The following is a 16530-nucleotide window of genomic DNA, read 5'->3' as shown; positions in this document are numbered from 1 at the left end:
CACTGAACTGCCTGCCTCTTGCTAGGGCTCAGTAGCTAATGCCCTTCTAGCTGGGCGTCCTCGTGTCATTTCTAAAGACATAGAGAACATAACATAACTAATGTAATCACAGTTATATAACTACTGATATCATGTTTAAAACTATCACATACTAACAAGCAGTAGGCATATAAACATGAACTGTAATAACAAGACAAGGAGCATAAATAAAGTAGAGGTATTCTTACTTGGAAGCTGCAGGTACAATGCTGATGTGTGTGTAGAAAGTATGGAACTTGGCTCTGATACCACTCTGTAAGGCCGGTCGCTACAATTATGCTAAACTATACTGTGCGGAAAGCTGGGCTACTTAAAATTTTGCTAAACTATTATCTTTAAAATCTGATCTTAGTATTCTAGGTGTACCTAGGAGTTGTACACATGCTAGGAGAGGTGTTTACAACTGATAATAAACTTCGGATCGATCCACAGACCAATCTACTGATACTGGTACGGTAGGAACCTCCGGATCGTTCAACCGACCGATCCATAACTAGGCTGCAATTCTGTACGCTGCTGGATCGGTCTACCGACCGATCGGTGCTAGGATCTCAGAACCATCTTCCCAGCTAGCTGCCGATCGATCCACGGATCGATCATACTTGCTACGATTCGGTCCCTGATCGGTCTGCTGACCGATCAGGGGTTTCTGATTTCGAGCTGAAACTCTGATTTCAGCAGATTTCGTGCCAAATTTAGTGAAACAGCTCTACAAATGCTAATAACTATTCTATCATGCATTAGGCAACATTCAAGACATAATATAATGCATGTTCACTAGTTCATACCATTAACCATACTAGAATGCGAAGCATAAGGGAAAAGAGAACAAGACTTTAATAACTGGACTTGTTTCAAGTTCTAATGCGTAGTAAAATAAAACTAGATCCCTAAGATCTTTATTCCAGGTTCCTCCCACACACATCTTGGTCTGCATTGCCCTCCAGCCACCACTAGTCCACTTTTCTTTTACCTGTATCTGCAGTATAAGAAAAGTAGCATCTGTAAGCTAAAAAGCTTAGTAAGAAACCATCTACCTCACAAAAACATGCATACGATGCAGATATGATTTTCAAAGCATGCTATTTGAAATATACTGACTAGGCTAAACATGGCATGGCATGTGATCATACAAGCATAGCAATCAAGAACTGAACATAAGTTATCATACTTGCGAAAATAGAGCTGAGCATGAAAACTGAAACTGAAAACAAACCATGGAACTGAACTAAGCTGATCATGATCCGTACTAAACTAACTGAGCTGGTACTGAAACCAAGCTGAACTCACATAACTGATTGTGAATTTGAAAAGCTATACATATAATAAGTGAAAATACTAAACATGCTGCTGAGGGGCCCGGCAACTGTACTTGCTGTGCGCGCATCCCTATCTAAACCCGGGATTGCAAGTTCCGAATCTAGTAGGGTTTACTAGGTTAGCTAAACCTAGGGACGACTATGGGAGTCCAGCCCAGTGGATATCTAATCCGGTACAGTGCCACTGCTGAAAGTAAAATACTGAATGCTATATACTTATTTTGCTGAATCTAGGTTATCTGAACCGAGAGGCTACTGTGGGAGCCCACCCATGGGACTGTAGTCCTACATAAGCTGAAATAAAACTAATTTGCTGTTTTACATGCTTCTAGTGCATTTAATCAGTTAATTAAACTGTCTATTACTGAGTTAGACCTTTAATCGAGCACCTAGGATGCTCTAACTCTTCTCCTATTAGGGAGACCACCTCTAGGCACCCGACAACGTCTAACCTCCTATCTGAAGAGGGAAAACGTGTCCGGCCCGTCTAGAGGTGCTCAACTAAATCCCTAATCTGCGAAGAGAGTTAAAAACACCCTAGGTATCGATAAAAAATCTGCATACATCCTAACTAAAGCATAAAAACTCAAACGGAAGCTATTATACTGCAGGTGAGGGGTTTCTTACTTCTTGTTCGTAATTTCTTATGATTATATTCGCTAGAATTCCGGTGGAGATGACCTTCTCGACGATCCGCTCCCGTCTTTGCGTTCCTCTCGCGGAGAAGAACCTCTTTCGTGTTGGAGTCGTTGCCGGAAGGTGATCCGAGAGCCCTTGGGGCTTGGGCGCCGAGAGAGGAGGAGGAAGAGGAGTGGGCGGCGGTGAAGGTTTTTGTGAGAGGGATAGGTCACGGTGAAATTTGATATTGCCGAACCAAGTTCTCAAAATAAACCAACCCCCAACTTAACCTTCCTATTTATACTAAGTAACTAGTTCGGCCAACCCAATTATAATTATAATTGGTTCCCTTTCCTTTCAACACGGCCCTGCTGGGTTCAACTGGTTCCCAACATTATCCCTAAGCCATAGGTCTCGGGTTCGATTCCCGCCTAAGATATTTTGCGGTTCTAATTATTTTTGCTGCTTCCGCTAGTCGGAAAATTCCGGAAAAATATCTAAAGATTCCAGAAAAATCATAGAATATTTCTACTAGTTGAAATGATGCCATGTTGAGACATTCTTTGATTATACTATGATTTTCGGTTTTAGTGAGTAGGAAAGGAACTTACTGAGCCATGAGTGCTCACAGCTTACTGTCCTTGTACCACAGATAAAGGAAAAAGTTGGATGAGCTAGAGGAGCAGCAGGAGAGGCAAGTAGATGTGTGTGGCAGTGGCTAGGCAACAAAATAAGAACCTGCTTTAAAAACTTTTAAAGAACTATGCTTTGGTATCATGAATTGTAGTACCGTATGTGTGACTTGATGTTATGTTTCTACTAATTTTGATATCATTTTATTGAGGCCATGATAGTGTAGTTTGGATTTGATGAAAGGGAAAACAAAAGAAAAGTTTTTATTAAACTAAGAGAATTATTTTAAGTCTTCCGCTGTTTTAAAAAGAAAAATTTGTACATAGTGTATCGTAGCCCCGTCCCTTAGGGTTAGTAGGGAGGGCGGGCGTTACAGGTTGGTATCAGAGCCAGGTTTTTGCCAGCTCACTACACACACATCAAGCCTCCGACCTGCCGCTCCAAGTAAGAATGTTTATGCTTAATTTTCTTGTTATATGCTTATGCTTAGTTTCATGTTATATGACTTATGCTTTATTTTTCTTCCTTGTTATATTGCCTATGCTTTATTTTCTTTGCTATATTGTTTATGCTTTATTTCCTTATGTTATATTGTTTGTCACTCTATTCTTTATTTTTCCTTATGTTGCTTATGCTTTAGTTTCATGTTTTGCTTGCTTATGTTTGATGCTTTATTCTATGCTTTTAGTTATAATTTAGATTAGGATTACATATTAGTAGGTTAGGAATAATACCAGAACAAATAGATAGAAACAAAACAGTACGTTAGATTGGCTAAAAACGATAATCACTTACACTAGTCTATTTGTCATCATTTAGAGAAACATGGTTAGGACACGCAATGGACGAACCGAGGGGATAGTGACTCCACCAGACCTGACACAGGTAGTCACAGACTTCCAGCGTCAGATCACAGAACAACAACAGCTGATCACTACCTTAATGGGTCAGCAAGGCAACCCAGTTACCCCACCGGCAAATCAGAATACACTACCGGTTATACCTACAGCCGCACCAGTGCCCCCGGCAGCCCCTACTCCGATGGTCCGACAAGAGGCCTATCTGATTGGAATGCGCAAGCCTGGCTCAAGACCGTGGAGAGCATAATGGAACTACTGGACTGGCCTGAACACGAGAAGGTCAAATGCGCGTAGTTCTGCCTTACCGGAGATGCCCGGATGTGGTGGGATCGAGTAAAGGAGAAAAGACAAATAAACCAGATGCAGTGGACGGATTTTGAGACAGAGTTCTTAGAAGAATTCTTCCATATGCAAGTGACCAACAAGCACTATGACGAGTTCACTGAGTTCCGGCAAGGTGATCTGTCAGTTAACGAAGCCGTCAAGAAGTTCAACCGCCTAGCACGTTTGTGCCCAGAACTGATCAGTACTGAAAAAGAAAAGGTCCGGTTAATGTTAAAGATGCTCCGACCTGAGATAGCTCTGAACGTAGCCGGCGGAGTTAATAGACCACAGACTGCAGAGGAGCTAGTCAGCAGTGCCCTAATTACCGAGCACTACCAGAAAGCAATGAATGAGGGCAAGAACCAAGCACTGACCGGAGGACAAAAATCGCACAATACCAGAACCGGCTGGAAAGGAAACTCAGGTGGAAAGAGGAAACAGTGGAACAACACAAAAGGTGGTCCGGCCAATAAACAAACCAAGTACCCTCAGTGTGCCACATGTGGAAAGATGCATTCTGGAGTATGTCTCCTAAGCACCAGAAAGTGCTACAACTGCGGAAAGGAAGGACATTTGGCAAGAAATTGCCCTACTCAGTCTTAGGCACTACCTCCGCAGAACAACGAGAATAGGAGTACCTCTGCACAGCTTCACCAGATGCATACTGCCATAGAAGGGACTTCAATCAGCCAAGGAAGATTGGAGACCCCTCCCACTATGACCAATGCCAGAGTCTACTCTCTCGCTCAGGAAGACGTGGCGAACGCCTCTGCCATCGTCTCAGGTCAGCTACCTAATTTCAATCAATATGCTAAAGTTTTACTTAATGTTGGAAACGAACCAATATGGGAATCCATCGTGGAACCAAGACGTGTTTTGTATCCTTGGGTCGAAACTATGTCCGGGCGACTTTCTACCCTCACCATAACACCGACGTTATTTGAGAGTATACTGGAAAAGCAAACCAGTGACCAAAACCTCCAGAGAATCAAACAAGAGACTTTGGAAGGGAAGAATGACGGGTTCCGTATCGCGGACAACGGGATATTATACCTCAGGGATCGGTTATGCATTCCAGAGGACACAGAGTTGCGAAGGAAAATACTGGAAGAAGCTCATACAACACCCTATGTAATACACCCGGGCTCCACTAAGATGTACCAAGACCTGAAAAAGAAATTTTGGTGGTCTGGTATGAAAAGAGAAGTGGCTCAGTATGTCAGTACTTTCCTGACCTGCCAAAGGGTAAAAGCTGAACACCAGAGACCGGGCGGATTACTACAGCCTGTCCAAATTCTAGAATGGAAATGGGAGGAAATCTCTATGGATTTCATTTCGGGACTTCCCAGGACGACAAACGGATATGACGCTATATGGGTGATTGTAGACAGATTGACGAAGTTCGCACACTTTTTGGCGATCAAATGACTTATTCAACTAAACAACTAGCTCAGTTATATGTTAAGGAAATCATTCGGCTACATGGTATTCCTAAGACCATTATTTCTGATAGAGATGGTCGTTTTATTTCACACTTTTGGGAGTGCGTTCAAAAGACCCTCGGCACGAAGTTGTTATTTAGTACAGCTTTCCACCCTCAGACCGATGGGCAAACTGAAAGAGTGAACCAAATATTAGAAGATATGTTAAGAGCTTGTGCCCTGGACTTCAAGGGAAGCTGGTGCCGATATTTATACCTAGCAGAATTTGCCTACAATAATAGTTACCTTACGAAGCTCTGTATGGGAGGAAGTGTAGATCCCCTATATGCTGGTATGAAAGTGGTGAAAAGAAGGAAATGGGGCTCCGAACGGAACTTATTGATGACACCACCCGAGCTATACAGAAGATCCGCCAACGAATAGAAACTGCTCAGAGTCGGCAGAAGCATAGGCCGATAGAATTCAACATCGGAGATTTGGTATTCCTTAAGGTATCCCCCATGAAAGGGATAATGAGATTCGGAAAGAGGAGCAAGTTAAGCCCACGATACGTAGGACCGTACCGGGTTTTAGAAAGAGTGGGCCAAGTTGCATACAGACTAGAACTACCTCCAGACATGGCAGCTATTCACAATGTGTTCCATGTATCGATGCTCAAGAAGTGTACTCCCAGCACAGATCAAGTAATTGAGCCACAGTCGGTACAGGTTCAAGAGGACCTAAGTTACAAAAGTAGACCTATTCAGATCTTGGACCGAGAAGTCAAGAGGTTAAGGAACAAAGAAATACCCTTAGTAAAGGTTCTATGGCGGAATCAACGATTTGAAGAAGCCACCTGGGAACGCGAGGACGATATGAAACAAAAGTACCCGGAACTATTTTAAAGTTCGAGGACGAACTTTTTATGAGGTACGGGGTACTGTAACACCCACTAAGCTTTTAAGATAAATATGAGAATGATGAATTTGCCTTAGAAAAATATTAGTAGAATGTTGAACCAAAAAGAAATAAAAAGAAATAAAAATAGGCAGTGTTCAAGGATTGAACCTTGAACCTCTCATGATGTAAATGATAGGATTAATAGGTAATAACCAGTTGGGATAGGAGTGATATATTGATAGCAAAGGAGGGAAACTCATGATAAGGATGAGAGTAAAAGCTAGCCAAAAGAAAGCAAGAAAAGAGCAAGAGAAAGGCAACTTGCCTTCCTTCTTTTCTCTCCCTCTTCCTCTCCCTTTGCCGTGACTTAAAGAGGACAATTAAGGGGATTCATTCCCCCTTGTTTCATCATGAATGATGAGAACAAATAAATAAATAAAAAAAAAGGGGCTAAGGGAGAAGGAAAGCAAAAACCAATTTTGCTACCTCTTCCCCCTTAACATAAAAGGGAGCATGTAAAGAGAAGATTTTATTTTTCTCTCATTTATCTCATTCTCTCCTCTCCACCACCGAGAGCCTCAGCCCCCTCTCCTCCATTTTCGGCCCCCAAAACAAGGTTCCTCCTAGGATACAAGGAAGGCTACCAAGGGAAATCAAAGGAGGAGAACAAGAAGAAGAGACCCTTTCTTCCATCACCACACTTTAGAACCACAAGCGAAAAGGAAGTAAGTATCCCCTCACCTGTGGTACAAGTGGTTTTAATGTGTTTTTGGATTTTATGAGGATTTTAAAACCTAGAATCAAAGTTGTGAAAATTCGGCCGAAGAAAGGACTTGTTGATCCTAGGAATGTTTAATATAAGCCTTGATTCATAATAATTTTTCTATGCTTTGTAAGAAGGTGTTCTCTCATATTTTTATATATATGTGATGCTGGATTAGAGATGTACCTAACCCTAGAGTTTCGGCCAAAAAGGTTTTATAAGGGCTAGGGAATTTATTTGTTTACCTAACTTGCACAAAACCCTCTAAATAAATGGTTAAGGATCCATTATTGTTTTCATACTTGAAGGTTACTTGGAACGAAAAGTACCCCTCTCACAAGTTTCGGCCAAGGAAGGGTTTAGGGTTAGGAAGACTTTGAATTTAAACTCACCATGTTTATATGATAGAATATAGAGTTTCTTAAAGAGTTGCATGCTTGTATGTTGATAGAAACTCATGAACATCACTTTTAATGTTTCGGCCATGGTAAGGTGGATGGTTTAGAATAGCTTAAACAGATTTTTTTTAACATGCTCAAAACCTCCATGACAATAAGATATGAAAGTTGTTTGATGCTCCCATGCTTAATTAGTGTATAGGAAAATTGGTTGCATGATATATGATAATTATGATCACAAGGGTCCTAGCTTATTTGTGAACCAAACTTATATGTACAGTTCCTTTGATGTTTTTGCCATAAAACTTGTTTAGGTTTTCCATACTTTAGGCCACCTAAAACCTAGTTTAAAGACTTGGAAGGTTTCGGCCAAACATATACTATGAGATAAAGAAAGGAAAAACCTAGGAAACCTAAGACACAATTTAAATGTATGCTTATAGTGCTTGACTTTTATACATGTTATGAAATGTGTTATGACTTTCTATGCTTTTATGCCATTTGAACAAATTCCATGCTTGATGAGGTTCGGCCATGTAGGGTTTAAAGACCTAGAAACCTTAAAATTTAGACCTCATGTGTTAAAGATGCTTCTTCTAAAATTGAGATAACATGTTGATTGTGTTCACATGATTATATATTTAACTATGATTCAAATGGACACCTTAAAGTCTCGGCCATGAAGGGATACATGCCTTAGAAACCCTAGAACTTACATTGAACATGCTCATGTCACTCTCCGAAATATAAAATGTAGAAAGCTAAAAATTCACATGCTATATGTTGTTAGTGACCTAAATTGATGCTAAGGGAAGTTTCGGCCATGACCACTTGTATGATGTCATTTATAAATTTATACATGATGTTAGAGTAAGTTGACATGCTTGTATGCTTGCTTGAAAACCTAAATGAGTACTTGTAAGTTTCGGCCATGACATAATTTTAAGGGCTTAAAGGATTTAGGAACTAACTCAATTGTGCTTACCATATTCCTTGAAACAAATGCTATAAATATGGTTAAGGTTTCCATGCTTTATGTCATTTAGAACCTTGTTTCACACTTGTTAAGGTTCGGCCAAATGAGGTTTAAGGACTTGGAGAACTTAGAGTCCAAGTAAATCATGTTTATTATACTTCCTATGAAAATGATATGTGGATGAATTAGGTTCTACATGCTTGGATGTTGTTTAAAACCTGAATTGGCACCTAAGAGGGTTTCGGCCAAGATAAGAACCCAAAGGATTAGGAAGCTTAGTACCCAAATTAATCATGTTACATTGTTCCTTATGATTGGATGAGCACGTGATACACTTTTATGCTTAGATATGTATGCTTGTGAGCTATACAAGATAAGAATTTCTACGATATGTTATGAGTTCAAAATATGCATGCTTTATGTTATGATATGTGGGTAAATTTTACATGCTTTGATGATATGATATGAGATGAAAATATGCATGCTTATGTTATGATATGTGGTTAAATTATGCATGCTTTGATGCTATGTTTAGTGCTTAAAATATGCATGCTTTCATGATATGCTATGTGGTTAAATTATGCATGCTTGATGATATGCTTTATGCTTAAGATATGCATATTTTTATGATCTATGCCTAAGTGATGCATATTGTTATGATATGATGTATGCCTAAGTAATGCATACTTTTATGGTATGATGTATGCCTAAGTGATGCATACCTTTATGACATGATGTATGCCTAAGTGATGCATACCTTTATGATATGATGTATGCCTAAGTGATGCATACTTTTATGACATGATGTATGCCTAAGTGATGCATGCTTTTATGATGTATGATATGTATAAGTATGACATGTACTTTACTTTATATGGCTTGTACCAAGGGTGGCTCCATAAGCGCCCCGGGGTCGATGGAATAAAAGTCGGGCCTCGTTAGGGATGGGCTCCTAAGTGCCCCTAGGTCGATGGAGTAAGACTCGGGCCTAGTATGTTGCCTTGTAGGGTTCAAGACTTGCTACCTTGGACCTACATAGGTTGCGCGCAATATGTAAGTGGTACATAGTATGTTCAAGTATATATGTAAGAAGAAATGGTTTTAAAGATCATGAGACATACACATGTTTTTCGGATACATGTTTTTCAAAATCATATTGCATATACCTTATGATGATTTATGATATGCCATGGTTAGATATGATTATGTTATGTTCCATGATATGCCCATGTGTAGGATATGCCATGACTCCTTATGACGATATGCCATGATTAGATACGATTATGCTATGCTTCATGCTATGCTTTACGCTATGATATGTCATGACTAGTTATGATTTCTTCATGTTGCATGATATGCTTAAAAGAGTATGTTACATTAAGTCATGACTAGTTGAAATGATGTCATGTTGAGACATTCTTTGATTATGCTATGATTTTCGGTTTTAGTGAGTAGGAAAGGAACTTACTGAGCCATGAGTGCTCACAGCTTACTGTCTTTGTACCACAGATAAAGGAAAAAGCTGGACGAGCTAGAGGAGCAGCAAGGGAGGCAAGGAGATGTGTGTGGCAGTCGCTAGGCAACCAAATAAGAACCTGCTTTAAAAACTTTTAAATTATTATGCTTTGGTATCATGAATTGTAGTACCGTATGTGTTACTTGATGTTATGTTTCTACTAATTTTGATATCATGTTATTGAGACCATGATAGTTTAGTTCGGATTTGATGAAAGGGAAAACAAAAGAAAAGTTTTTATTAAACTAAGAGAATTATTTTAAGTCTTCCGCTGTTTTAAAAAGAAAAATTTGTACATAGAGTATCGTAGCCCCGTCCCTTAGGGTTAGCAGGGAGGGCGGGCATTACAGTAGCAATCAAAGTTTCCTACTAGCCTGACTCAGGGAGACCCACATCGCTACTTATAAGGGAAAATCTACTTACCTTTTCTCACGGTTTGGAGGAGGAATTTTCGCTTCAAAAGAGTAGTGCTGGAGAAGCGATGGAGAGGTGTTAGGGCACGTCTGTGTTGGCGGCAGAGCTATGCTTGGGCTAATATGCAAGATATTGGAGGAGAGGGAAGGTCAACTGCCTGTAGCTCGTGGCCGAAGAAAAATGATGGTGGAGCTAGGGTTCACAGCGATCGGCGTAAAATCGCGGTGGTCGGCGGCGTCTGTGGCGCTCATGCGAGGGAACGGGGTCACGACTGTGGTGCACGCGTGAGGAGATCCGGCGACGTCTTAGTGCTTGCGCGTGAGAAGGAGATCGCCGGTTGTGGTTGCGGGAATTCGCGAGGAGAAGAGGGGAACAGAAACTCGGCGGCTGGTGGTCGAGGCGACGCGAGAGGAGGAAAAGAGGTTCGGCTTGTGGGTTTTGGGGAGAAGGGTTCGGCGATTATAGATTTATAACTTAGGGATTTTTCAATTAAACCCTAGATCAATTTCTCAATCAACTCTCACTTCCGGGTATTCCAAACAGGCTCTTCTCGGGCCCATGAACACATCCCCTCTAAATATGTCATGCGAGCTCCGAAAAATTCTTAGAAAATTTCTAAAAATTTTTAAAAATTCTAATAAGATTATTTGGCAAATAACCTTATTATTTAAATATTATTTGGGTACCGTAATTTACATTCTCCCCCACTAACCAAAATTTGGTCCCCAAATTTCCTGCTCAACTCCGGGATTCTCATCCTAGGGTAGCAATAAATAACATACTCCTATACCATTCCATCCAAGTATTCATGAACAAATCTCTAACTGTAAAAGATGACTCTGTGGGTTATGAGCTCACCACGCTTCCGCTGTGCCACTCTAATATCTATCTAACTGTGAGGAAAAATCTACTAGTAGCAAGTGGTTCTCTTCAAAATATCATTAGGAAGTGCAATTTTGACCGCCCACTGCCCTATATATACAAGTTTCCAATACAGTATCAATCAATCATAACCAGCTTAACAAACAAGCCTTTCTGTGAAGTATAGTGTATAACAACCAAGCTCACCTTGTGTTTGTTCCTACTGTCATGGTCAACTTTGACTTTGTCAAATATTAAGTATACAACACCCAATATAATCCTCGAGTTCACCACCATTAGTTTAGCAGACATAATATGTTCAATGGCCCTAGATAATATTCCTTCATAGACCTCTCCTCTCAAACCAAATATCAGTCCCAAGCACCTCTAATGAAATCCAAATTCAAAAACCAGGGAAGCCCAAAACCTGATAAACTACAGTATTTCAAGAAATTCCAAATTCTATATGGATAAGCATCCGAAATAATAAAGGGAAACTAATCCCAGCAGTATGTATCATCTTTAAATTAAACACAAAGCTTATCAACCCAAGACATTTCCATAACGGATTCAATATCAATACAACATAAAATTTGCCGTGACAGAGATTTATAGAATCACTAGCATCAGCAACCCAAAACAGATCCCAGTTTTAGCAAGCCCTCATGCCAAATCTAAAGTTTCTACTCTCCACCAACAAATAAACAGCAAATTCATTCTCAAAACAAAACACCTTAATTAGGATACAGTGATCTCTACTATAAGGTTTGATGGACCTAAGCAATGGTTGACCCAATACATCACATATGGTATAAATACATGGTATAAACAACTAACCAAGTACTAACAAAAGTGTATGATAACGATATACCACATACCTCCTATAGCTTGGAAATTCCTGTCGCTGCCTGGTCCCACAACTCTAGAGTCACATCGAGGGATCAACTTACAAAGGGAAAATAAAACAATCGGAACACCGAAAATCATAAATCGAAACAAGATCAAAATTTTAAAACACAAAACACAACATTTGACTCAAACCATGCTCGAATATCACTAAATTGGTATTAGATTAAATTGAACATCTCCAACACGAAAAACAAATTTTAAAATTTGAAACATAAAATTAGGCTTCGCAACTTGGCTCTGATACCACTAAATTGTCACGCCCCAGAGGAGTCCCTGTCCGAAAAATTTCGACAGCATCTCCCCTGTACGGGTGATAATCTGAAGCATTTCTATATACAAAATATACATCAGCCACATTCGGCTATATACACAACCACGCAGTTTATATCATCAGCCCACTCGGTTGGAACAAAATAAACACAACCACGCAGTTTAATAAGCCTACACGGCTGAAAGTAAACACACAACAATGTAAACGCAGCGAAAAATACAAAACAATATGAATATAAGACCAACAACGACACTAACAAAAATACCTGCAACCACCAGACTAAACTCCAAAAATCCACAGTGACTTGTTCAAAAGCAAAATACACAAAATTAACATGCCCCCCAAACAATAACAAAATCCAAAAAGAAAACTATCGCCGTGTGTGACGTGGGACTGGCAGCCGGGACTCTCCAAGCATCCATGACTCATCTAACTGTTACCTGACGAAAGAAAAATCAAATTGCGAGGTGGTGAGTATTGGAACTCAGCGGGTAAAGATAAGATAGTGCATGAACAAAATGAACCAATAGAGAATGTCAAAAGGAATACAGTCTCATAAGAGGAATAGCGGATACTAAAATAGAACCATAATAAATGCTCATAACTGAAACCATATCCTAGGCTAAGTATACTAGGTCTAAACTGGTACCAATCTTCTACAGTACCACTCATAACTAAAGAGGTAATAAGCAAGGTATATACAACTTTCCAATGAATAAACCAATATCTAAACATCTACAATGAGAGTATATATCAACATAAATAAGCATATCAGCACAAGTGAACAACAACAGTAAGCAATAACAAAATATATAAACAGCAGCAGCCAAAGCAAATATAATAACAACAGCGTATGCACGGATGGTCACTCCCGCCCACCTCTCTGCACCATGACCCTTGTATGGTCGAAAGGCCGGTTCAGTGACAGACTGTACACCACTCCAGCTACCACTCTCACAAGTGGCCGAGGGGACAGTTGCATAGTAGCTAACTAGCTACATCTGCGATGGGGTCCATGGTGCTTGTAACTCCAGCTACCACTCTCCATGAGTGGCTGGGTGAGGCACGACAGGACAAGCGCCATCAACACCAGCTACCACTCTCTCGAGTGGCTGAGGATGCGGCCCTAGTCAACGACTCTCTCGACCGCAAGGGAGAATTGGTCGTTGACATGCATGCCATGACATGATGCGCCAAATGCAACAATCATCATATAAATATAAACAAAATTAGGTATGCTACATGAAGCCAGCATGCCCATTATAGTACGTAATAAACAACAGTCAAAACATACAAACATGGTATCTTTACTGCTACCTATCATTGACAACAACGAGAGACTGTATAGATATGGAAATAAGTTTCTCAAAGATCGCGTGGAAGTATCAAGCGCAAGAAAATAACAGTGGAGTCAAGGTAAAAATAATTTTTTATCTATAATAGTTCATACACCAAGGTCAAAGTACAAAAAGTAACAAAGCAAGAAGTACCCGCCTTATATGTAGATCGCGTTGAAACAATCCTTTCGTCGAAATACTAGTCTCGAACTAAAGTCCTTCATCACATGAGTAATTTATATAATTATGTATACATCAATAGCTAATTTACATTCAAATTAAATAGCTAAACTTATGTGATCAATTTTCCATTCTGTTGATTAAATTCGTTGTAATTTCCATTTTAACTTATGTCATCCAAGAACTAACTGTACATTAGATTCTTAATTACCCTTAAACCCTCCATAATTGTTTAGAATGAGACAACTCTACATCTTCCATAATCAATTTAGATTAGGTTTAAGCATGTTTCAACTTCCAATCTACAGTAACATAGTAGACCCTATCCATAACATTAATATGATATCAATCAATTTCAACAAAACTCCCATATACATTTACTAGTTAACCATAAGCAAACCATCCAACTAATAGGATGAAACCCAGCTAACCAATCTGTGAACTATGCAATTCTAGTTAAGAATTAGCATACAAACCCAATTCCAATTTAATTCAATTAACCAAAATTCATACCAAGAAGCCAAGAGATCCCTAAAAACCTAAATCATCTCCCAAATCTGGAAGAGGAGCCGAGCATGACATCTTCATCGGAAGTGAAGTAGCAATCAAAGTTTCCTACTAGCCTGACTAAGGGAGACCCACATTGCTACTTCTATGGAAAAATCTACTTACCTTTTCTCACGGTTTGGAGGAGGAATTTCCGCTTCAAGAGAGGAGTGTTGGAGAAGCGGTGGAGAGGTGTTAGGGCACGGCTGTGTTGGCGACAGAGCAATGCTTGGGATGATCTGCAAGAGATAGGAGGAGAGTGAAGGTCAACTGCCCGTAGCTCGTGGTCGAAGAAGAATGATGGAGGAGCTAGGGTTCACAACGATCAGCGTAGAATCGTGGTGGTCGGCGGCGTGTGTGGCACTCATGAGAGGGAACGGGGTCGCAGCTGTGGTGCACGCGTGAGGAGATCCGGCGGCGTCTTGGTGCTTGCGCGTGAGGAGGAGATCTCCGGATGTGGTTGCGAGAATTCGCAAGGAGAAGAGGGGAACAGAAACACGGCGGCCGGTGGTCGAGGCGATGCAAGAGGAGGAGAAGAGGTTCGGCTGGTGGGTTTTGGGGAGAAGGGTTCGACGATTATAGATTTATAACTTAGGGAATTTTCAATTAAACCCTAGATCAATTTCTCAATCAACTCTCACTCCCGGGTATTCCAAACAGGCTTTTCTTGGGCCCATGAACGCATCCCCTCTAAATATGTCATGCGAGCTTAGAAATATTCCCAGAAAATTTCTAAAAATTCATAAAAATTCAAATAAGATTATTTGGAAAATAACCTTATTATTCAAATATTATTTGGGTACCGTATTTTATCATATATCGAGGATCCCTCTAATGAGATGAAATTGTTGTAGTATCCAATACCCAAGACCACTATTTATGTAAAATACGTGCCCTAACTGCGCTCTAGAATAGTCCTTGTTAATTTGGAAGCTTACACCACTGTAACCCTTTACAACAACAGCTGTAACGCTTTACAGGAATAACTGTAACCCTTTACAACAACAGCTGTAACCCTTTACAGCAGTAATTGTAACCCTTTACAGCAAGCTCTTCATCACCTCCAAATATCAAGAAATAATCTTGAGTCCTTCTCAAGTACTAAAGAATATTCTTGACTACTGTCCAGTGACCTTCACCTGGATCTGACTGATATCTTGTAACGCCCGAAAATTCTCGAAACTACATTATAAATATTCTATGATTTTTCTGGAATTTTTAGATATTTTTCCGAATTTTTCGAGTAGCGGAAGTAGCAAAAATAATTAGAACCGCAAAATAGCTTAGGCGGGACTCGAACCCGAGACCTATGGTTTGCGAATAATGTTAGAAACCAGTGAACCCAACAGGGTCATGCTAAAAGAAAGGAGAACCAAATATATTTATATTAGAGTTGGGTTCATTAAACCACTTAATATAAATTAAAAACTTAAAGAGGGTTTGGTTTATTTGAGAAGTTTGGTTCGGCAATTCTCTCTTCACCGAAGCCCTCACACCACTTCCTCTTCTTTCTCCTTCCTCACCACCGGGAACACCTCTCCCTCTCCTTCTCTCGGCGCCCTAGCCCAAGGTCTCCCCTCCGCGAGAGAAACGCATAGACGCGAGCGAATCGTCGAGAAGTCGTCTCCACCGGAATTTCTAGCGAAAGGAATTGTAAGAAAATTAGCATACGAGGTAAGAAACCCCTCACCTGCAGTATAATAGCTTCCGTTTGAGTTTTTATGCTTAGTTAGGATGTATGCAGATTTTTATTGATATCTAGGGTGTATTTAACTCTCTTCGCAGATTAGGGATTTAGTTGAGCACCTCTAGAAGGGCCAGGCACGTTTTCCTTCTTCAGATAGGAGGTTAGACATTGTCGGGTGCCTAGAGGTGGTCTCCCTAATAGGGAGAGGAGTTAGAGCATCCTAGGTGCTCGATTAAAGGTCTAACTCAGTAATAGACAGTTTAAATTAACTTATTAAATGCACTAGAAGCATTTAAAACAGCAAATTAGATTTACTTCGACTTATGTAGGACTACGGTCCAATGGGTGGGCTCCCACAGTCGCCTCTAGGTTCAGATAACCTAGAAAGAGCAATTTAGAACAGTTTAGCTATACTCAGTATTTTACTTTTCCGTTGGCACGGTACTGGATTATATATCCATTGGGCTGGGCTCCCATAGTCGGTCCCTAGGTTTAGATAACCTAGTAGCTCTACTAAATTCAGGACTTGCAACCCCGGGTCTTGTTAGAGATGCGCGC

General features: G+C 40.2%; 1 protein-coding gene across 1 annotated transcript; it reads right to left on the bottom strand.

Annotated features, from left to right (window-relative positions):
* Window positions 1–969: 969 nt before the first annotated feature.
* Window positions 970–14970, bottom strand: LOC122050453. Its single transcript, XM_042611355.1, has 4 exons — window positions 14944–14970; window positions 14606–14830; window positions 14412–14524; window positions 970–1018 (listed from the first exon to the last, which is right to left on the bottom strand). The coding sequence occupies exons 1-4, from the start codon at window positions 14968–14970 to the stop codon at window positions 1009–1011; spliced, it is 375 nt and encodes a 124-aa protein (XP_042467289.1). The 3' UTR covers window positions 970–1008.
* Between the last annotated feature and the right edge of the window lie 1560 nt (window positions 14971–16530).

This window comes from Zingiber officinale, chromosome 3A (genome assembly GCF_018446385.1).
Source record: "Zingiber officinale cultivar Zhangliang chromosome 3A, Zo_v1.1, whole genome shotgun sequence".
NCBI lineage: Eukaryota > Viridiplantae > Streptophyta > Magnoliopsida > Zingiberales > Zingiberaceae > Zingiber > Zingiber officinale.
Note: the sequence above shows the minus strand (reverse complement) of the source record. Positions and strands in the feature narration are given on the sequence as shown.

Excerpts from the sequence above, each read along its gene's own strand:
- LOC122050453 (XM_042611355.1), bottom strand. The coding sequence starts at position 14,970 with ATGCGTTCATGGGCCCAAGAAAAGCCT. Across the intron at positions 14,831-14,943 it reads CATGGGCCCAAGAAAAGCCT|CCGAACCTCTTCTCCTCCTC; the intron begins GTTTGGAATACC and ends AAAACCCACCAG. Across the intron at positions 14,525-14,605 it reads ACGATTCTACGCTGATCGTT|ATCATCCCAAGCATTGCTCT; the intron begins GTGAACCCTAGC and ends TATCTCTTGCAG.